Source organism: Pistacia vera, unplaced genomic scaffold (assembly GCF_008641045.1).
Source record: "Pistacia vera cultivar Batoury unplaced genomic scaffold, PisVer_v2 Contig575, whole genome shotgun sequence".
NCBI lineage: Eukaryota > Viridiplantae > Streptophyta > Magnoliopsida > Sapindales > Anacardiaceae > Pistacia > Pistacia vera.
The window spans coordinates 125,098-147,386 of NW_022196418.1; the positions used below are offsets into that span (position 1 = coordinate 125,098).

General features: G+C 35.4%; 4 protein-coding genes and 1 long non-coding RNA gene across 8 annotated transcripts; 3 read left to right on the top strand and 2 right to left on the bottom strand.

The window, feature by feature from the left end:
- The first annotated feature begins 3,985 nt into the window (after nt 1-3,985).
- LOC116109212 lies at nt 3,986-6,067 on the top strand. Of its 2 annotated transcripts, none has more exons than XM_031395444.1 (5): nt 3,986-4,221; nt 4,297-4,443; nt 4,874-4,975; nt 5,073-5,177; nt 5,650-6,067. In XM_031395444.1, exons 2-5 carry the CDS (start codon nt 4,395-4,397, stop codon nt 5,913-5,915), a joined length of 522 nt encoding a protein of 173 aa, XP_031251304.1. In that variant the 5' UTR covers nt 3,986-4,221; nt 4,297-4,394; the 3' UTR covers nt 5,916-6,067. The 2 variants fall into 2 exon arrangements, with proteins under 2 accessions (XP_031251304.1, XP_031251303.1); XM_031395443.1 differs by having other exon boundaries at nt 3,986-4,220; nt 4,324-4,443.
- On the bottom strand, nt 4,649-8,879 carry LOC116109211 (pentatricopeptide repeat-containing protein At4g02750-like). The gene is made up of 2 exons (XM_031395442.1): nt 6,160-8,879; nt 4,649-5,242 (listed from the first exon to the last, which is right to left on the bottom strand). Exon 1 carries the CDS (start codon nt 8,715-8,717, stop codon nt 6,663-6,665), a length of 2,055 nt encoding a protein of 684 aa, XP_031251302.1. The 5' UTR covers nt 8,718-8,879; the 3' UTR covers nt 4,649-5,242; nt 6,160-6,662.
- A 3,117-nt stretch (nt 8,880-11,996) lies between these two features.
- LOC116109210 (28 kDa ribonucleoprotein, chloroplastic) lies at nt 11,997-14,764 on the top strand. Its single transcript, XM_031395441.1, has 3 exons — nt 11,997-12,654; nt 13,817-13,918; nt 14,089-14,764. The coding sequence occupies exons 1-3, from the start codon at nt 12,190-12,192 to the stop codon at nt 14,536-14,538; spliced, it is 1,017 nt and encodes a 338-aa protein (XP_031251301.1). The 5' UTR covers nt 11,997-12,189; the 3' UTR covers nt 14,539-14,764.
- An 810-nt stretch (nt 14,765-15,574) lies between these two features.
- On the top strand, nt 15,575-20,742 carry LOC116109221 (nuclear transport factor 2-like). Of its 3 annotated transcripts, none has more exons than XM_031395451.1 (9): nt 15,575-15,808; nt 15,923-16,057; nt 17,640-17,946; nt 18,067-18,341; nt 18,507-18,693; nt 18,984-19,102; nt 19,187-19,252; nt 19,766-19,847; nt 20,320-20,742. In XM_031395451.1, exons 1-9 carry the CDS (start codon nt 15,770-15,772, stop codon nt 20,526-20,528), a joined length of 1,419 nt encoding a protein of 472 aa, XP_031251311.1. In that variant the 5' UTR covers nt 15,575-15,769; the 3' UTR covers nt 20,529-20,742. The 3 variants fall into 3 exon arrangements, with proteins under 3 accessions (XP_031251311.1, XP_031251312.1, XP_031251310.1); XM_031395452.1 differs by lacking the exon at nt 20,320-20,742 and adding an exon at nt 20,033-20,301 and having other exon boundaries at nt 18,981-19,102; XM_031395450.1 differs by having other exon boundaries at nt 15,576-15,808; nt 18,981-19,102.
- Nucleotides 20,743-20,938: 196 nt separating this feature from the next.
- LOC116109213 lies at nt 20,939-21,809 on the bottom strand. The gene is made up of 2 exons (XR_004124742.1): nt 21,641-21,809; nt 20,939-21,255 (listed from the first exon to the last, which is right to left on the bottom strand). It is a non-coding gene; the product is annotated as an uncharacterized LOC116109213 (long non-coding RNA).
- Nucleotides 21,810-22,289: the final 480 nt, after the last annotated feature.

A 22,289-nucleotide genomic window follows, 5' to 3' on the forward strand; every position in this document is an offset into this window, starting at 1 on the left:
AAAAAGACAAAAAACGCAGCTCCACTCCCTCACTCTCACAGCGGCTCCACTCCCTCATTCTCTCACTTCTCTCACGGCAGCAGCAGCAGCAGCATAGCAGTCAACTCTCTTCTCTCACGGTAGTAGCAACACGGCAACAACATGTCTCTTCTCTCACGCAGTAGTAGGTCAATAGCACTGATCTCAGTCAGCTCTTTTCTCTCACGGCAACATCATGTCTCTTCTCTCACGCAACAACAGGTCAACAACACTGATCTCAGTCAGCTCTCTTCTCTCATGGCAGCAGCAACACGACAGCAGCAGCACGACAGCAGCAGGTCTCTTCTCTCAGGCAACAGCAGGTCAATACCATGCTCACAGCAGGCCAACATCAAGGATTATCCCAAGAGCCAGGACCCAGGTAACGAACTTAAATTTTATAATGGAGAAAATCACTTTTTGTTTTGAGTTCGAAGAACATTTGATGAATTTTAGAGAATAATTTCGTTGTTATTAGCAAAATTAATGTATTATGAGTAAAATTTAGGAGAATATTTGCGTTTTCATTGTGTATTTGTACTTGAATTTAACTTTGTTGGTAAACTGAGATTTGTCGATGAGAAAAAAAAGAAGGTTGATACTGTGAAATAAGGCTAGTGATGGTTGAATAATTGGAAATATTTAAGCTTGAGAATTGTGAATGGCATGAAATCCATCAAAAGTGAAGTGTGTCGAGCCTTGAACCAGTGAAACCTTCATTACATTTGACTCGCATTAATTAATTTCTTAAATTAACCAAGGTAAGAATTGCTAGTGATAGTGTTATTGAAGGTGTGTTTATTTTCTTTTGACTCAAATAATGATGATTCACAGCATATAACACATTATAATTTTTTTTTTTTTTTGGATAAATTGTTATGATTGGTTATTGGAGTTGAGGAGTGTTGATTATTGAGTTGGAAAAATCCAGTCATTTGGTAGGGCTGGTTTGCTTGTAAAATATATGAGAGTGTTTTTTTTTTTTGGACGAATTGTTATGAATTATGATTGGTTAATTAATTTAAATGTAAATACTTTGTTGTGTCTTTTAGATTGGCTTGGTATAGAGGAGTCTACAGATTTAGGAATGGGTCGTAATGTAGTCGTAGGTCAACTTCCTTCTACTGGTAGTACTGTTTGTCCAAAAAGACGTAAAGTTTCAGATGTTTGGGGTCAATTTACAACATATATAGAAGACAATGGGGAGGTGAGGGCAAAGTGTATGATTTGTAGTAAGTCTTATGCACATGGTAGTTCCAGTCATGAGACTAAGAATTTGAGGCGCCATATGGAAGGTTGTCCTAAACGTACCATTACTAATAGTGTAGATCAAATGATGATGGATTGTGATACTAAATTGAGATGTTTGAAGATTTCTCAAGAAATTTATCGTGAGAAGTTGTCAATATGATTCATATAACATAATTACCCATATTCAATAGTGGAGCATGAAGGAATTAGGGATGTCCACATGTATTTGAATCATGAAGTTAAGCATTATACTAGGAACACCGCTAAGGCAAATTGCTTAAAGATATATTACAGGGAGAAGGAAAATATTAAGCTTGCTTTAGAGAGGGTTTCGGGTAGAATATGCTTGACTATTGATATTTGGAGTTCTTGTACTACTGATGGGTATATTTCTTTAACGGCTCACTATGTTGATGAGAATTGGGAGTTGCAAAATAGAATTCTTAATTTTTGCCATATTCCTCCTCCACACTCGGGGACTCTTTTGTCAGACATAGTGTATGATTTCTTAAAAGATTGGGGGATTGAAAAGAAAGTCTTCTCTCTTACATTAGACAATGCAAGTAACAATGATAAAATGGAAGACATTTTAAGGAGTCAACTTTATGTGCAAAATGCTTTATTATGTGATGGTTCTTTTTTTCATGTGCGATATTGTGCACATATCTTGAATCTCATAGTCCAGGAAAGGTTAAAGGTGAGTAGTGTGAAATATGTTAAAGGAAGTAAGGCTAAAAGAATCAAGTTTGGAGAACTTGTTAAAAAAATTGGTGTGATAAGCTCAAAAGGATTGCGAATGGATGTTCCCACGAGATGGAATTCCGCTTATTTAATGCTTGAAAGTGCGTTAATATACCGTCGTGTGTTTGTTCATTTGGCACTGATAGATCCCAATTATAAAAGTTGTCCTTAAGATGAAGAATGGGATATAGGGTGAGGATTTGCAAGTTCTTCCAACCATTTTATGAGATCACTACTCTTTTTTCAGGTTCCCAATACCCCACAGCAAACTTATACCTCAAAAATGTGTGGAGAGTTCAAGAGCGTTTACATGAAGAGATGGAAAATAAGGATGAAGTTCTTAGTACCATGGCAAGTCAAATGAAAGGAAAGTTTGACAAATATTGGGATTGTTATAATGTTGTGTTAGCAATTGCAGCAATTCTAGACCCACGTTTTAAGTTTGAGTTTGTTGAGTTTTGTTACAAAAAAGTTGATGGCCCAGTAGTTGCAACAAGAAAGTTGGAGTTGGTCAAATAGGAGTTGTATAGGCTTTTTGCTGCTTATGAAGATCCAAGTGGCAATGAGGTTCCCAGCAATCCTTGCGTACAGGCTAGTAATCCTAATATCATTGGAGACGATATTTGTGTAAGTCAATACTCCCTAAATATTTTTATATTCTTGTGATAAATAAGGTTTTCTTTATTTTGTAATTTTGCTTTATTAAATTTAAATATTTAAATGGTGCAAGAATTTGACTACTACAAGAGTGACTTTAATGCTACTAAGAAGTCCGAATTGGATACTTATTTGGGAGAGGCAAGGTTTAATCGCATCAAATTTTACAATTTGGATATCCTGGACCATTGGAAGAAAAATAGTGATCGATACCTGATACTTTCGATGATGGCCCGTGATGTGATGAGTATACCAATAACGACTGTTGCTTCGGAGTCCAGTTTCAGTGTTGGTAGCAATGTACTCAGTAAATATCGAAGTTCACTTTTACAGGAGAATGCAGAGTCTTTGATATGCACTAGGACATGGATTTCTGGATATGAAGTTAAAGGTAATATTTTAACTTATATTTCACATGTTTTAATATTTTTGTTTGTTAATATATTACGATAGTTAACTTATATTTTGTTAATTATAGAAGATGAAATTGATAATGCTTAACTGCTTGTGCCATTAAGCCAAGTGCCAGCGGAGAAGGAGATTGCATAATCAAGGGCGGCTCCTAACGCCGTCAATGTGTAATAGACTTTGTTTGTTTATTGTGTTTGATTAAATAATTCTATATGTTTAATTGTTTAGTGTTTACTATGTTATGTATGTTGAATGTTAAACAATTTTATATGTTTAGTGTTTACTAATTAGTAATTGCTATGTATGTTCAGTGTTTAGTGTTTACTAATTCCATATGGTGAAGTTTGAAATAAATATGAAAAATATTAATATTGAATTAATAATGTTTGGTGAAATCTAATCAAATTTAATTTAATCATCTATTTATTTAATATAATAAGTTAATAACCAACAAACTTAATAAATGAATTTTATATCAAGTTTTTAAATCAATTCAATTTAGTATGCAATTTGAAATTTTGAACAACAAAAAATAGTAAAAAATAACAAAAATATGGAAAATACAAAAAATACCATTTTTTCACGGGTGACCTATACCCGCACGGTACGGGTCATGTATATGTCGACCATTCAGAATATTTTACCCACGAACACATGACGTGTTTCACCCGCGACCCGTTGTTACCCGGTCCATACCCGCCCGTTTGCCAGGTCTAGGTGTGAGATAAGCGTAAACAGAAGTAACCGTTGGAAGAAGAAGTACACTGATTCTGAAATTAAAGCCTGCCAAAAAGTGATCGTTAGTGGCCCCCACCATCTACAAACTGCCAATCACAGCCGTCAATTTATACATTTCATTTGAGTTTGACTCACCCAACCTTTAATATATTTTTTTCGTTGCCGTTTCCATCTTCTCCAGTCAACAAAACAACACGCAAAGCAACAAGTGATCTGTTCCTCAGTTTTTCATTTTCATCTCACCACGTGTTTTCTTTATTTTTTGATTCAGCCCCAGAACGTGTTTCTTTTTTGTGTTTACTTTAGGTTTTGATTCAGCCCCAGAAGCCGTAAGCATTCATACTTCCCTTTAACAGCCGAATAAACAAACTTCCAAAGGTCAAACATACAGAGAATCCACCCAAGTAAGTTCTTTCTGATGTTTGTGTTTTATTTTGATGATTTTTAGTAGAAAAATGATTTGATTCTGAGGTGGGGTTTTTTTTTTTTTTTTAAATTCTTTTTAAGTGTATCCAAAGGTGAAGGTGAGAGAAGACAGAGACGAAGATCATCAACGTGATGTTGCAGTTGATCATGAGATGTTTCAGTCTCTCTTCATACGTGTTTCTTCTTCTTCTTCTTCTCCAGGTATTATTTTTATTTTTCAAATAATCTTTTACGTTTTGAATCATATGTGAAGCCTGATCATTTATTTTGGGTTTAATTATTTTGTGATTTATGTCTGGCATAAAGTTGCAAGATCACAGCTCTACTAAGTTGACACGTCCTCGTTCTAATTAAGATAGTAAATATATGAACAATAATTCCTTAGAATTTTTCATAATCGTTCTAATAGAGGAAGGGGATGGAGATAAATACAGGAAGAGGATAATTAAAGGAAATGAATAATCCAAATTCTTTAATTACAACACTAGATAAATTCATAGTCCCCAAACTTTCTGAAATAAATATGCATAGCAACATGCCAAAACAATTCTCTTTTTCAGCTCCCTGTTGTGCTCTTTGTGAAATGTTTGTTTATTGCATAATAATTCGCTATACTATCTGATATTTACAGTGAAAGAGCGTCAAGATGTTTTCCCACCGTCTGTTCCAAGAATTCAAAAGACACATGCGCTTAATGCAGTCACTGTCACACCCACTGTTTCTACCAGCAAAGGTTAAAATTTTACCTTCACAATTTTCTGTCGTAAATCCATTTATTGCTTTGTAAAGTCTGTTTCAGTTTTTCTATATTAACTCTGCTTAATTGACAGGAACAGAGAAGAATGATAGGAAGATTGACGAGAAGGATAGATCAAATATAAGACCCAGTTCTTCCACTTCAGTTCTGCGTCCACGTGCTGTGTTATCAAGTCCTGGTAATTTCCAAGTCTGTGCTTGTGGTTAACCATGACCTCATTCCTCATTTTGTTGAATTCTCTACCTGTTGAAGATAAAATTATAGAGTTACCACTTGGTTTGGTAAATTGTTTTATAAAACTCATGTTAGATTATGTCTGCACTCTGCTTCCGAAGCTCAAGAAAATTTCATAGTAACTTCTTTAATCATCCTTTGGATGACTTTTGTGAAGTGGGTTCCAGGAAGTAGGTTCTTTCAATACAAGTAAACTACATGCTTTAATGGTTTGAGTTTTGGATGGACAGAAAAATTTGAGAAACTTGATGGAATATGAAAACATTGTATTTGTAGTTGAACTGCTACACAATTAGGTTATATTGTATCTGGTGTAAACTGAACATGTTTTTTTTTGGGTATGTTTTCATCAAAAATCTACTGGCTTTATCTTATTCACCTCTAACTCTTGGCAATTGGTATTTTTGTATTTTTAGATAATGATGCGATGATAGGAAATAAGAACAAGATTGGAGCAAATCAATCAAGAGTTCTGAGGAATCATAATTTTAATCAACATAGACATGTGAATGCGCAATGTAAAGTTAATCCAAGCACCAAAAGTCAAAAGCACACAAAATTGTCTAATGATGCTGCTGATAATAAGAGTGATCTTAAAGGAAAGAAGGGTTCAGTGACGACGGCAGTTGCAACTCAGAGAAGAAGCCTTAGATCTGGAAAATCTAGCTCTGTGAAAACTTGAGTGTGATGTTTTTATATGTTATTGGATCAGTTTTCAGACTTGAGAGGATCGCCTTGGAGTGTTTTTTCATTTTCTTTTTCCACTTCTGGAAAAAGTAACTGTCCATATAAACCACACTTTTAAGATTATACAATGCTTATGTTTCTCGATGATGCAAATCTAATAAGTATTCTATTTTTAAGAGACTATAACAAATACTGAAAGTGGGGAACCAGAGGAAAAAGAACGAAATCATTTTACTTACTGATATTAACCATCCTATGAAAATACAGAATGGGAAGTTTAATGCAGAGTGGGTGGTCGACACTACTCAACTGATCTTGTCCTTGCAATTCAAGGCTGGATGGAAATCCTTGTAACATTGTAGCCTCTTGCAGCTGGTGGACAATTTGACTCCAGAAAAAACTAAAGAGGTTAAGATTTTGCCATGGCATCTGACTATAGTTTCTTTTGCACATAAACTCACAGCTAGTTTACTGCCTTCAAACTTGAGCAATATGCAAGTCCATCTTTGATAGGTTACTGAACAACAAAGCCAAAATTCTTTTTTGTCGACCTGTGATTGTTACTGTCACTTGTTCTCATGATAAGAATAAACTTTCTACAATCTTCCAGTACCTTCATTCTACAGCGGGCGGCTTTACCCAGGGTCCTAACCATATGCATCAGGACCCCTCAGCCTTCAATTGACTTGAGCTCTAGCTGTTCCCCTTTTTGGGTCATTGCATTCAATATGAAGTCAGCAATTTATCCCACCCATAACATTCGATCAAAGGAAATTTGTGTTAACTCAATAGTAGCAGTAATGGGTTTTAAAATTTCTTTCTCTATCTGCATATGCAGTAAGTGCAAAAGACGCCAGATTCTAAGGAACTCAGGGTGTGAACTATCTCCTGAAAGAAATATGTGCCCACTATTATTTATCTCAATCCAACTACAACCTGGTTGTTTCTTGACACCATTCTTCTTCATTCGAGCCAGGATCCTCTCAGCATCTTCTCTTCTTCCACTACTAAGAAACATTTTTGCCAAAATTAAATAAACACCAGAGTTATGAGGCTCCACTTCCAAAATCTTCTCACCAGCAATCTCACCCATCTTGATGTTCTTGTGGATTCTACAAGCTCCGAGCAAAGATCCCCAGACGCTTGGAGGCACTTCAATTCCATCTGCTCTCATTTGATTTAAAAAGCTCATTGCCTCATCTATAAGTCCAAATCTCCCCAGCAAATCAACAACACAAGTATAATGTTCACTTGTTGGCTGAAGAAAGCACTTATATTTCATATAATCAAAGTAGTATTTACCTTGGTCCACCAATCCTGCATAACTACAAGCAGACAGAACTCCAACAAAGGTTATGTCATTGGGTGTAATATCCGTTAACATCATTTTTTCAAACATCTCAAGAGCATTTTCACCATCTCCATGGTGAGCAAACCCACAAATTATAGAATTCCAAGAAATGACATCCTGGGTTGGCATGGAAGAGAATTCCAGCAAAGCTGATTGCATGTTTCCACATCTTGCATACATGGTTACCATCGCATTAGAAACCGAAGTTAATTGATTTAAACCTGTTCTAGTTGCCTGCGCATGGATTTGTTTTCCAAGATTTAAGGTTGGCAAGTCCGAACAGATTGTCAAAACACTGGTAAATGTAGCTTCGTCAGGAGATGGACCTGATTCTTTCATTCTGATGAAAAACTTCAAACCTTCCTCCCCATGATCATTTTCTCCAAGTCCAAATATCATAACATTCCACACAGTTGCATCCCGATCTGTCATCAACTCAAATACCTTAAAAGCACTCTCAATCTCACTGATCTCAAAATAACCAACAACTACATTTGTCCATGATACTATGCTACTATAGGGATATTTCTCAAGAAATGCATGAGCTTCCTTGACAAGTCCATTTCTTATGAAACCCAAAATAATTGAGTTCCACGCCTTTTGACATTTTTCTGGCATTTCCATGAAAATCCTAATTGCATCATTAATTCTTCGACTGTTCACCAATCTATTTATCAACTGCTTCCAAGAATTTAAATCACAGACAGGCATTCTTCGAAGCAAATTTTCTGCCATGTCAACACATCCATTTTCCACATAACCAGCTATCATCACATTCCAAGCTTGAATATCCTTTACAGGCATTTCTTCAAAGAGTTTGCGAGCTTCAGCAATTCGTCCTGCTCTTACAAGTCCAGACACCATAATTGTCCAAGAAACAACATCTCTAGCACCCATCTCTTTAAAATACAATTCAGCCATATCAATTCTTTCAGAATTCACAAGTCCCCCAATCACCAAATTCCAAGAAACCACATCCCTTACTGGCATATCACGAAAAGCCCTCATTGCTTCATCAATCAAACCATTACGTACATACCCAGAAATCATCGAATTCCACGTCACAACATTTCTAACCACCATTCCACCAAAAACCTCTTTTGCACCATCAACATTCCCACTCTGCATCAACCCTGAAATCATAGTATTATATGAAAAAGCATCACGTTCAGGCATTTGGTTAAATAAACACATAGCTTTATCGAACAACCCATTTTGAAAGTACCCACGAATCATTGCATTCCATGTGACGGTATTTCTCTGGGGCATTTTATCGAACAGGTTTTCAGCATCTATTATACGGGCGCTCCTCATGAGGTTTGAGAGTTTTGAGTTGATGGGTTTTAGGTTTAGAGGTGCGAAGAGCGTAGAGAGAGAGAGTTGTCTGGTGCGCGTTAAAGAGAGGGTTATGGTGAGTCTGAGGATTGAACGAGTATAGAAGAACATCACACTCTTACACCATCAACTTAAACACCACGCTATTATTATTGTGGTTTTGGATGCTGCGCGCGTTTTGTCTGTGTGTGTTTTGTTTTGTTTTGTTTTTTAATAAATTATAATAATTCTGGAATTTGGTGAATCTTATATTTGGTGTAAAATTATGATGAATAAGTGCATTTAAATATTTTCCTCTTTCGCAGATAATATTACTTATTAAACTGTTACAATTTACGAGCAATAGTATTCGTCTTTATATTATAATTTCTAAATATGATAATGTGAATAAACAGTACATATATATATACCACCCTCAAAACTATTTTTAGGTGATCGTCTAGTTCGATAGAGACTTTTGGGTATATTATTCAAGAAGTCTTGAGTTCGAGTCCATAGTTGTCAAATTATGTATCGTATCGTGTATCGAAAACCTAGGGTGCATTTGGTTTATTATTTTGGGTAGGATTTTGGGGATAGTATTGGATAATTGAATATGGGAGTATTATGAGGTAAAATTTAAAAATTTATAGAAAAACCCCCTAAGTTTGCTAATTTCATAAATACCCCAACATGTAAATTGACAAAAATACCCCCACCACCTGCAGTGCCAGATTCTGGCCACCACCGCCGGAATCTGGCCGAAAAATCGTGTTATGACACAGACCGGTCGGATCTGTGTCGTAACGAGTCGTTATGGCCTTTTTCCGGCCAGATCCATCACAGATCTGGTCGGAAAAGGCCAGATCTACGGCCTGCCGTGGTCGTCGACAGCCGAAAAAGGCCAAAACGACTGCCATCTTTGGCCGTCAGCGACGGCCAAAGATATGGCCGTCGTTTTCGGTCAACGATGGCCAAGATTTGGCCGTCGTTCACGGCCAGATCTGGCATTTTTTGGCCAAATCCGTGGTGGATCTGGCTGGAAAAGGCCAGATCGGTGAACTTCCGGCCATTTATGGTCGGCAGGTTGGCCGTTGTATAGGAATCTGGCGAATATGGGTTGCGGGGGTGTTTTTGATAATTTTTAAACTTTTTTTAGGGTGTATTTGATGAAATTAATAACCTTATGGGGTTTAAAAGTAATTAAAAAAATAGGGTAATATTATTGGAATAATGTGTCAAACATTATTTGGAGAATAGGATCCAGAATCTGGATAAAAATAATAAGCCAAACACATACCTAATTTTTTGAATTGTGTATCACGTATTATATTATATCGTAGGATGCGCCTTTTTCAAAAAAATTAATAAAATAATAATTTTTTTTTCTAAAAATTAATATTATCCCCAAGATTAATTAAAGAATTTTGTGGTATTATTGGCTTAGTATTTTTATCCATATTCTGGATCATATTCTCCAAATAATGTTTGGCACATTATTCCAGAAATATTACCCTATTTTTTTAATTACTTTTAGACCCCATAAGGTTATTAATTTCGCTAAATACCCCCTGAAAAAAGTTTAAAATTTAACAAAAACACCCCCATCAACCCAACTTGTCAGATTCCGGCAACCACCATCGGTGATAGCCGGAATCCGTACAACGGCCTAACTTCCGACCAAAAATGGCCGAAAGTTCACCGATCTGGCCTTTTCCGGCCAGATCCACCACGGACCTGGCCAGAAAAGGCCAGATCTGGCCGTCGTTGACCGAAAACGACGGCCACAAGATGACCGTCGTTTGGCCTTTTCCGGCCGTCGATGACCATAACAGACCTTAGATCTGGCCGGAAAAGGCCATAACGACGTGTTACGACACATATCCGACCGGTCTGTGCCGTAACGAAATTTTCCGGCCAGATTCCGGTGGTGGTGGTCGGAATCTGGCACGAAAAACTCTGGGGGTGTTTTTATCATTTTACATATTAGGGTCTTTAATGAAATTAGTAAACCTAAGGGTTTTTTCATAAATTTTTAAAATTTACCTCATAATACTCCCCTATCCAACAACCTAATACTATCCCCAAAATCCTATCCAAAATAATAAACCAAACGCACCCTATATCATTTTCTCTCAATTATTCATATCATTTCTAATATCAATATCAATATATCTCCACTTGTATTATTATCATCATGCAAAACAGGCAACACATGTTCTTTTTCACTTTCTCCATGCAAAATGGGTAAATTTGAGCAAGTTTTAGTGAACTGGATTAGGTGACATGGATTCAACCCGAATTTTTTTTGGGCCTCAAGCCCAATTTAATAAAGTCGTATTGATATTTTTAAGGATACGAACAGATATGTATCGTATCGTCAAATATATATCAACATATTGAAAGGTTTAGGATACACTCTCTAATACATATCGTTGGCGATTCTTTTTGAATCGTATCGTAGGATACGTATCGCGTATCGTAGGATACTAATAATCATATTCAAGTTTATCTTTGGGTGCTAATAGGGATAACCACTGAAGATCTTATCTAGTTAATAGTTTCAAAGTCTTGAAAAATTAGTTGAAGTGCATGTAAATTGACCTGGATACATCCCATCATAAATTAAAAAAAAAAAAATTACCAACCTCAAACATGAACAAAAATGTAACATAAAGTTATAGTTTAATGAATTCTTGTGCATGTTTGTATACTACTAGAAAAACCTAAATACAACGACCTCAAACCCGATGTTGAGTGTCGTGTATTAATAGAATTTATCAATGACCACCGGTGGCGTTGGGGCATCATTTTGTTGACCAAGATGTTACAACAACTTTCCAGCGTATCGTCTTGTGTTGGAAAACAGTTACGTCGACCTGGTGTCGATCCTATGTGGCTGTATCCCGTGTTTCTAGTGATAGTGTTTTTTTTCTTAAAATTTAGCATCATCTAATAATATAAAACAAAAATTTAGATATAATATTTCAGATAAAAGAACAGTAAAAAATTATTAATAGTTGTTATCATTTGAATTTAGATTATATNACTAGAAAAACCTAAATACAACGACCTCAAACCCGATGTTGAGTGTCGTGTATTAATAGAATTTATCAATGACCACCGGTGGCGTTGGGGCATCATTTTGTTGACCAAGATGTTACAACGACTTTCCAGCGTATTGTCTTGTGTTGGAAAACAGTTACGTCGACCTGGTGTCGATCCTATGTGGCTGTATCCCGTGTTTCTAGTGGTAGTGTTTTTTTTTCTAAAAATTTTGCATCATCTGATAATATAAAACAAAAATTTAGATATAATATTTCAGATAAAAAAAAAAAAGTAAAAAATTATGTTTAATAGTTGTTATCATTTGAATTTAGATTATATGTAAGTAAGAAAATTGGAGGGAGAGAAAGGTAAAGTGGAGGAGATGAAGTGTGATCCACAGTGAACTCACCACCTTATCCACATTCTTATTGGTTACAATTTTCCCACATCACAATTCCCATCTTCTAATTTTCCTTCACTGATCTTCTCTGACATCTGATTTTTTAACCAACTTTCAACTCCACCAACCACCACCACCACCACCACCACCACCACCATGGCTGCCGCCGCCGCTGCCGCCATAAGCTCCTCTTTCTCCTCATCCATGCACATGCACACTACTCTCAAGTGCATGCGTTCTGATCACCTTAAACTTTCTCCACCACCTCGCATTTTACCCTCCATTTCACTTTCTTCCCACGCCATTGACCACGTCACCATAGGAGCTTTACCCCACAAGTGGCCGCGTGCCCTCAAGATATCTGCTGCTGTGGCTGAAGAGGAGGCTGCCGCTGCAACTGCCACTGAAGAACCAGGGCTCGTGGAAGAGGAAGAAGAAGTTACGGAAGTAGAAGGAGATGGAGAGGCTGAGGTTCAGACCGAGACTGAGAATCTGACCGAGACTCAGAGTACTGTGACTCCTATTAACACTAAGCTTTATTTTGGGAACTTGCCTTATAATGTTGACAGTGCTCAGCTGGCTGCGATAATACAAGATTACGGAAGTCCAGAGCTTGTTGAGGTTAGTGCCACAATCAACTTGTCTTTGCTGATCCAAAACATGAAAAGAAATGAATCAGTAAATTATATTATTGTTTGTCTGTTTAAGATTATTGTTACTGGGTGGATCTAATTAAACTATTAATTGAACACTGTAAATGCTTCATGCAGCAAAACTGGTTATTTTGGGGCATCATTTCACACACAAGATTCAAATAGTTGTTGTAGGCAGATAGAAATGCTATCTATAACATCTTGATTAAGCAATATTGCAAGTAAGCTTGATTATGGAATTTAACTGCATGATTTGCCAATATTGTTTCTGGGAAAATTCACCAAATGGCTAAAAAAGAGCGAATTAATTCAAATGTTTGTTGAAAATCTTACGGCATATAATGGGCAAAGAGTAAAGTTTATATATATGAGGGGTCGTACGTTGAACTCATCTGAAAACTAGTTAAGTTAGGCTTTGATTGACAATTGCTTGTTAAGATTATGAATATGCTCAGCTCTGCTGGTCCACACCAACGGATGAAAGTATGAACGATGCAACTTGAGCTGGATAAAATAGCTCAATCTTCATCTGGCTGCAATCTACTTGAGTGTGAACATCTCAATGCCTAGCTTGGTTCTAAACTTCCATTCCATCTATTTTGTTTAAATTTCTTTTAATTTTAGTGATCGCTTCATTTCACCATGCTTTTCAGTTTTAGAAAACAGAAGATGGTTTTATAGTTCCTTTGTGTAAGTACGTGAATTTATACATACTACTTATGACTCCAAAGATTGATCGGTCTGATGAGGTGAAAGTCATCACATAGTTGATGACCTGAATTCCTCTTCTACTGAAAGAAAGTTCCTTAAAAGATCTTGGAAATTGAATATCGGAGGAATAATTGCAATGAGTATTGAAGAAGGATAGCTTCCTAACTGATTCCCAATTTCAGAATTATCAGAGGATCTGTAACTGGTGTTGCATAATATACTTACTAATCTCACTAAACATAGAAAGTTTCAATGCTCAAACCGGTTGGTAAAACTTCCTCAAGGTTGTAAACTTTATCCATTCTTTTTTACCAGTGTGAATTTGCATTGAAATTAAGTTTCATATTTACATCTGATATGTAATTTATCTATTTATTGATATAGTTCCTTTTAATATTTATATATGCAAATGGTTATAGGTGCTATACAATAGAGAAACTGGAAGAAGCAGAGGGTTTGCATTTGTGACAATGAGTACAATTGAAGATTGTAATGCAGTCATTGAAAACCTTGATGGGAGAGTAAGAAACTGGCCCTCTTTCTCTTTCTGTCTGAATTGAATGTGTATATCTTCAAAGCTTCAATACAGTTAGCTTGATAAATCAACATTTCTCTTTTTATCTTTCCTTGTTCTGTCACATTGATGCATATTCCTTCCTCTATTTTTACATAAAAGAATTTGATGCTTCAGGAATATTTGGGTCGAATCTTGAGGGTGAACTTTTCCGACAAACCAAGACCTAAATCACCTTTATATGCAGAAACCGATTACAAGCTTTTTGTTGGAAATTTATCCTGGTCAGTAACAACTGAAAGTTTGATCCAAGCTTTTCAAGGATATGGAAATGTGGTCGGAGCAAGAGTTCTGTATGATGGAGAGACGGGAAGGTCCCGTGGCTATGGCTTCGTATGCTATGCAACAAAAGAAGAGATGGATACTGCCCTGGAATCTCTTGATGGAGTGGTATTTAATTTTCTGATTCCCCTCCCTCAACTCTGTCTGGTTTGTGTACATTCATTGATTGATACATTTCAGATTCAATTACAAGAACATCACTCATTTATCACTTGTTCTTTTGGCCCTCAGGAATTACAAGGGCGAGCCATGCGAGTAAGCTTGGCTGAAGGAAGACGGTCGTAAGATCATCAAAATTTGAGTTTATAAAGGTTTGATGATGATCATCAGTCAGGTTCACAAATTAGAAGGATACATTATTTGCATATTGCAAATGCAGTCACTAGAGGGACCTGAAATTCCCTTTAATTTCATGTTCTCTCAACCCATTTTCCACTTGTGTATTTTACTAAGTGGAACTTGTGAAAATTTCATGGTTATCTCTACTAATTAAAGTAATATATGGTATGAAGCATCAACTTGCAATTCTTGTTATAAAGTGTTTTTACAAAATAATATTTTTAATAGATTTGAAAGAAAAAGAAAAAGTAATTGGCAGTGATCAATTGTTGTATGTAAAGCAGACATAAAATTATAGCTTATTACCTAAAAGATTTCTCAATTTTCTCTATAAAGCACTTGTTAAACTTTACATTTGTTGGGCAAAGGGCAAGCAAAAGCATACAGTTTTACACACACACACACACACATTATAAGAGCATTTTTCTATTGTTGGACTATTACTTCTGGTCGGATAGAGATTTTAGATATTATTTAAAAGTTATGAATTTGAACTCTCTTTGAATGCTATTAGGGTAGTTATTGAAGCTCTTATCCAACAGATAGTTTTACAGTATCTACAGATTAGTTAAAGTGTAAGTAGGGGTCCTAGACAGTAGACACTTCAATTATACAAAATATTGAGTTTTTTTAATTATTTAATTAAATATTTTAAACCAAAAAATATATTAAAAAAAGAAGGTGAACAGTACTCAAAGCGCAATTTAACACCAGCCAACGGTTAGCAAAAGTTCCTTTTCGCGTACTCTTTTTGCATCAATTGTGGTGACTTTTGAGTTTCGACGGCTAGAAATAAAAAAAAATAAATAAAAAAATAAAAAACAATAATCAAAATCGAAAAAGCTAAGAGAAAAAAGAAAAAAAAGAAAGTAAAAACCCTAAAAAAAAAAAAAAAAAAAAAAAAACCACAAACAAACAACAAAAACAACACAAAAGCAATCAGTGGAGAAGATCTTCTCACAAATCTATCTCTTAGTCTCTTCCCATATCCTTCCTTCTTATCCCAAACCCACTTCGCAAAATAGATTTATGTCTTGGTACATACCCTTTTCATCTAAAAATTTCATGTATGTCCCTAAACAATCGTACTGATAAAGGGTTTTTGTTGGTGGTGGTTTTTTACAGATTTGGATCTAGGGTTTTGTAGGGTTTAGCCTTTTTTTTTTTTGTTTGTCAAATGGCCACTCCATTTCCCATTCCAGTCACTGCTGCTCAGGTTTGCTTTGCTTTACTAATTGGGTTTTAGTTTTTTCTTGTTTTTGTTATCTGGGTTTGTTTGTTTGTTTTTTTAATGCAATTTTTTTTTGTTTTTTTTTTTTTTTTTGTGTAGGTGGGTACGTACTTTGTGGGGCAATACTATCAGGTACTACAGCAACAGCCTGACTATGTTCACCAGTTTTACAGTGATGCAAGTACTATGCTTCGTATTGATGGTAACAGTAGAGAGACAGCCACTGATATGATGGTATATTTTCAGTTCGTTTTCGTAACTGAAATGCAGAGAATTTTGTTAATTTTGTGCTATTCTATCAAGATAAGATGAATATTTTGGAGTTATTTGTTTTGCATTTTGGCTGTGTGGTAGATTAGGGCATGGAAATGAGGTTTAATTTGTTTGCTAAGTATTGGAATGCTATTGGGCTGTTTTCTTTTAATGATACTGAAAATTTTCATTCTCTTTTTTAATTTCAGTGTGAGAATTGATGAATTTCCACGAGTTTTAATGGTTAGTTCTTGTGGTAGAAAGTTGTTTGTTTCTAATATTGTTATATTATTAATTTGGGTTTGATGGTACTTATTTTTTTGTTCAATTTGTTTCTGTTGTGGTGTATTCTGTGAATTTAAGAATTTCCACTTCCATTGTATCACATTCAGCTGTGGATGAATGTGAGTTTTATTTCTTCGTGGCATGATTTTTGGAGAAAGAAGGATATTAGTTCACGAACCTTGTACCAAAGACCTTGGGCCTGTAGGCTTGATGTGAAGTGACTTCAAGAATAAGTTTTAGTTTCAAACCATACATTGAAGTTTAGACTGTCTTATGATTACTAGCACTTGTAAAACTGGTGTTCACATGATGTTCATATGGTTAGTTAAGTCTCTAAATATTTGGAATAAAATTTTGTTTTCTTCAGATTAGTAAGTACCTTATTGTTGTGTAGATTCAACTAATGATGCAATTGAATTCTATGTCTTATCTTTAATGATCTAGATATTTTATGTATTACTTTACATTTGCGATAATGCTATAGTTTTTTGGCATAGCAATCTCCTAAGACTTGAAGGCTTAATGTAGCAATGGTCCTTCTACAAAATTATAATGTGTAAAGAATAAGTTTATGATTAGTATGTTCTTTTTAAATATAGTATAGCCTACTAACTAGTGTATGGAGTATAATATTGGAGTAAGATGTTTTATGAATGTGATGCTCATTTGGTCTGAAACTCTGCTAATATGAACCAGAGAAGGAATTTACAGAATAGGATTGGGTTCATTTATTTTCTAATACTGAAAACTTGTATATATCTTTGTTTAGATTGCTTGAATGCATGATTACTCTGGGTGTACTATTTTTATTTAAACATTAGAACCATAACTTTTCTTTTTGTTTTATTTATTTATTTTAAGGAACTGTCTAGCTTATATAGTGCATGTCTTCATCTACAGAGACTATTTAATTGACACTTTTTGTTTGAGTTTTAGATTTAACATTCTTATTCATAATTACAAACTTTTATGATCGCAAAGGCATAGCATCTTGCAGTCTCTCTTATTAATTTCATTCCTTTATTTGCTAGTTTGGTTATCTATACAATGCACATATATTTTCAGTATATGTTAACTATTTTATATGCTTGTTTACTTGCCATTTTGTTGTTCTATTTGATAATGCCTCCTATGTGAAGGGCCATTTTGTGCCTTTATTTCAATATTTTCTTGCTAGAATTATTCAATTGTTTTCATACTCACCTTACTTTCTCTTTGTGTGTGTACTAAATGGAATAGTGAAATTTTTTTTTTTTTCTTTCATTTCTCTTTTTGGCAGCAAATACATCAATTCATTATGTCACTCAATTTTACTGGAATTGAAGTCAAGACAGCACATTCCCTAGAATCGTGGAATGGAGGTGTCCTTGTCATGGTTTCCGGTTCTGTGCAAGTAAAAGATTTCAATGGGAGGAGGAAATTTATGCAAACCTTTTTCCTTGCACCTCAGGAGAAAGGTTTTTTTGTTCTTAATGATATATTCCACTTCATTGAAGAGGAACCAATTCATCACCATCCAGCAATCTTCTTAGCCCAGAGCAATCTTGATTCCAAACTTAATGCTTCTGCAACAATCCCAGAACCAGGTACCTATATAACCTAATTGCCAAGTTCTAATAATTAAATCTTTTTTTCTCACAAATGTTAGGTTGAAAAATATGTTACTATGATATTTTTTTTTGAAAAAAATACTGTTGCTTTTGCAGTATCAAACTATTTAATGGGTGGTGAAATCCAGGCAAGGGAGTATGTGGCTCCTGTAGATGTCAAAGAAAATGGTCTAGTTGACAGTTACGGCTTCCAAGAGCAACGGTTACAGCAATTCGCTGAGTCTGAAAACATTCTGGAGGACAATTCTGCTGAAGAGTTCAATGGTTCACTTCAAAATACAGTTAATGCTGTACAAGATCATCTGCCTGCTTCTGTTGCTTCCGTTGAGGAACCTATTGGAGAGACCCAAAAGCACACTTATGCTTCTATTGTAATGACTAAATACTGGTTTTAATACTTTGGGTTTTTATTAATTTCTTTTATAAAACTTTATCTGTGTGACTAAATGTATATTGAATGAGAAATTTGTTCATATTATGTACTAACTTATTGTATGTTCTGTCTATCTCTTTCCCCTGTTGATCGATGTTGCTAGTTACGAATTGCTAAAGGACAATCTGCCCCTTCAGTTGCTTCTCAGCCTACTGTTAACAAGAATGTACCGCCTTCTTCTGATTGGAATCATATTCCTGAACCAACTGTTCAGCAAGTAACTGTATTGTCAAATGCGTATGAAAAGTCAGGAGTAGACACAGTGGAGGTTTCAGCCGTTGAAGATGAAGGTGATTTTTAAACTTCTCTAACTATAAATCTTCTTTGTGGTGTAGGTACTAGCAAAATTATATAAGAATCAATGACCTTCTCATAATTCGATAGAATGTGTTGTTACAATACTTGAAACTGTCTCTCTCTTCAATAATTATATATGTATATTGAAATATTAAAAAAAAGTCTATTTGCTTTAACTGCTTTTCAGCTTAAAAGAACAAAGCTACATTTATTTCAACTTTATATATCCTTAAATGCATTGTTTTTGTCATTTGATGAGATATGTATGTGGATAATTCAGAAGAGATAAAGTCTGTTTATGTGAGGAACTTGCCTCCAAATGTGTCTGAATCTGAAATTGCGGAGGAATTTAGAAAGTTCGGTGAACTCAGTTCTGAGGGCGTGGTAATCCGGAGTCGCAAGGTTCATTCCTGTGCCACACTTTCCTGTGTTGCAACACCTCTTTTCTTATGGGAATTGTCTTAAAGTATGTTGTTTTATTTGCAGGATGTTGGTGTCTGCTATGCGTTTGTTGAATTTGAAGATATATCTGGTGTTCACAATGCAGTCAAGGTCTGTATACATGTTGCAGCATCTTTGTTAGTCCTTTTTTTTTCTTCATAAATAGTTTACTAGGTCTATCAATTCCAAGATTGCAGCTAATATACTTTTAAATAAACATGCATTCTGATTTTTATATGCACCTGGAGATTCTTGAATTGTCCAAACATAGTAAGGAGTTTTTTAGTTCAAGATAAAGACTTTAAAATCCATAGGTACCTGGAGTGGGATTTTTAGACTTACTGTATATATACTATATCCTGTAGTTGCTTCTCTTGACTTTGCTGCTAGCTTATATGAACTCACACCATTTAAGAACTGCTTTTACTTCAGTAATTTTCCACTTTCATGCTAGCTTTTTTGGTCATCCCTTTCAATTTCTGGTTTCATCAGGCCATTCTTTAGCTGACTTGTCTATTGTGATTGTTACTAATTTTTCTCATTGTATTTCAGTTTTTGGCTTTGACCCTTACTACTGGATTTTGTGTATTAATTTAGTCATTTATTCCAATAATATTTGTGCAGATGGGTTCTGCACAAGTTGCTGGGCGACAGGTATATATTGAAGAGCGGAGACCGAACAGCAATATACCATCCCGAGGAGGAAGTACGCATTTTTTTCCTGTCATTATTATCAATGTTTATGAAATGGTCTGCATACACATACGCTAGATCTAGTTAGAGTAACAAAAGATGGTGACTTCTCAGGATTTAATGACTTTTATGGTTGCTTTTTGGTAATTTAATCCATTTACCATCTAACCCTCCTGCAAAATGCTTCTTTGGGTTCAGTGAGCAGTATCAGGTGTTTGAGAGAATTGAATTGCATACTTGTGAACCAATCCCATATTTCCTGATAGTTGCATCCTGAATAATGGGGGTACTTCCGAATTCCATTACACTGGAAATGAAACAACTATGATAATTGTTGTATTGGCATCAGAAAGTTTTAAATAGTCTCTTGATAACTACCATATAATCATGAATGACCAAAAGCTCTGTTTCTTACTGCGTTAAGATTTAGCTATTTAGAGGATCTATTTTCTTGTTTGTTTGTTGTGACAAGTATCTCTGAACAGGGAGAGGCAGAGGCCGGGGAAGCTACTCCACAGATGCCGCAAGGGGGCGTTTTGGCTCTCGAAGTTACGGTCGGGGAGTTGGTTATGATGGGGTTGATCGAGAGTACAATAGACCGAGAGGAAATGGTTTCTATAGACCGGGTTCCCGCCAAGACAGAGGATTCTCAGGTCACCAAGTATTAAGAAGTGGGCACAATTTATCAGATTAGACATTCTAGATTCAATAACAATGGGAAGGGAGATATAAAAAGTTTTGGGTCCAGCAGTGCATACATTCACCACCCTTGTTGGTTTCAGGAATCATATAGTGATACAAATCAGTTTAATTTAGATATGATGGCAATATTGTTTTGAAGGGGTTTAATGATACTTCTTTGTGATATTTCTAATTTAATAGGAAATGGTTTTTTAATTTTGAGCTCATTTATTCTAAGTGACTCCTATTAGTCATTTTCTGATTGATGGAACCTATTTATTTATTAATTTATGCAACTTTGTTCATTTTATGAAGGAAATAATGGTGCATTCAGTGACTCCAACTATATTTGCTTTTGCATAAGAGGTTGAGCTGAATGAGGATATCCATTACAATTACATCAATGGATTCATACACAGACTGTTTTAATGGTATGGTACTTTACTGGTAAATCAGCAAAACAGAAATCTCTAGTGAGAGAATCACAGGCATCAACTTTATTGAAACATAATATAATTGCCATGTATTTTCTACTTGGTGGGCTTTGATCCCTTATCTGTACTGTAATACGAGGCATTTGAGAAGAGCCTTAAGCTTCTGATTGCATGGTTTTAGCCTTTCAAGCTTAAGAATTAGCTGCTACCATGGCTCCTCCTTGGAGTGGTACCTGGAAGTGATCTTGTTGGTTTGAATCATCTTCCGTTTGCCAGAGAAAACTAGCATACGCTGCTAGAACATTACTGAAAACAAAGAAACAATAGGCCAAGAATCGGTCATGCTAAGCTTCAAAGCCAAAACATACATTTTATGTTCATGGTGATCTCCATACATGTACCTTATGGATTCTAAGTTCTTTACAAACTAAAACTTGTTATACAACAGATTGTCAAGAAATTGGGTACCAAATTTTCTTACTCTTGAATCTTGAATCCTCCAAGTTAATCAAATTGTGTGACTATTTCATTACTGAATAGGTTCTAGGTGAGGCTAATTCATAAGAGGTCCTGCATCAATATTCTAATTCTACGTGTGTCTGAAGAACCATTTCCTAAATGCAAATAAATATGAAACTTAAATGTAATACATTTAATTATGCAGACAATGAGATTATTGAAAAATCTTTACCAATCGGCTGGCGTAGCTTGAACTGCTTGCTCATAGTAAGCCAAAGCTTTATCATGGTCATGGTGAAGGTCCCATACCAATTTAGCATACTGTGACAGGATTTCACCATCTGCTGGATCTGCCAGAGCAGCGCGCGAATAGTACTCCTCTGCTTCTTGAAAGTCTCCTTTAGACTGTCAATCAAACAACAAAGTGATAATCAACAACATTGTATTAGAATTAGCAATTGAAAAAAAATATGAGCCCTGTTTGAAACAAATGAATTCCTGCTCAAGTTTTTTGATAACAGAATTGTTTGGGAATATAATGTTGGTAAAGTTGGATATCTCTATACTGTTGCTTGACAACAGATATCAGAGTTCTGAGACCAAACCTAAGCCATATAATCCTTGGCCATCCGGCTTTACAAACTTACACAAAAAAGAGAAACTATATGTTCATTAAGTTCTGAAGAGAGCTGACTGAAAACCTTTATACAGTTTCAACCAGTGACGCTTACTGCAATAACTTTTCAGTGTGCGAAGACACTTCATAAAACTAATACCAGCAGCAACTCTGATATATCCAGATTATTTGAACGCACCAGCCCAATCCTCAAGGCTTGGAGCAAATGTTTTATTTATAAAAATCTCAAAATCTTGACATTCAG

Coding starts and splice junctions, on each gene's coding strand:
- LOC116109221 (XM_031395450.1), top strand. CDS start 15,770: ATGGCCACTCCATTTCCCATTCCAGTCACTGCTGCTCAG. Junction 18,342..18,506: donor AGCACACTTATGCTTCTATT/GTAATGACTAAA, acceptor CGATGTTGCTAG/TTACGAATTGCTAAAGGACA. Junction 18,694..18,980: donor TTCAGCCGTTGAAGATGAAG/GTGATTTTTAAA, acceptor TGGATAATTCAG/AAGAGATAAAGTCTGTTTAT.
- LOC116109210 (XM_031395441.1), top strand. CDS start 12,190: ATGGCTGCCGCCGCCGCTGCCGCCATAAGCTCCTCTTTCTCCTCATCC. Junction 12,655..13,816: donor GAAGTCCAGAGCTTGTTGAG/GTTAGTGCCACA, acceptor AAATGGTTATAG/GTGCTATACAATAGAGAAAC. Junction 13,919..14,088: donor TTGAAAACCTTGATGGGAGA/GTAAGAAACTGG, acceptor TTGATGCTTCAG/GAATATTTGGGTCGAATCTT.
- LOC116109211 (XM_031395442.1), bottom strand. CDS start 8,717: ATGTTCTTCTATACTCGTTCAATCCTCAGACTCACCATAACCCTCTCT.
- LOC116109212 (XM_031395443.1), top strand. Junction 4,444..4,873: donor TTCTTCTTCTTCTTCTCCAG/GTATTATTTTTA, acceptor TGATATTTACAG/TGAAAGAGCGTCAAGATGTT. Junction 5,178..5,649: donor TGCTGTGTTATCAAGTCCTG/GTAATTTCCAAG, acceptor TTGTATTTTTAG/ATAATGATGCGATGATAGGA.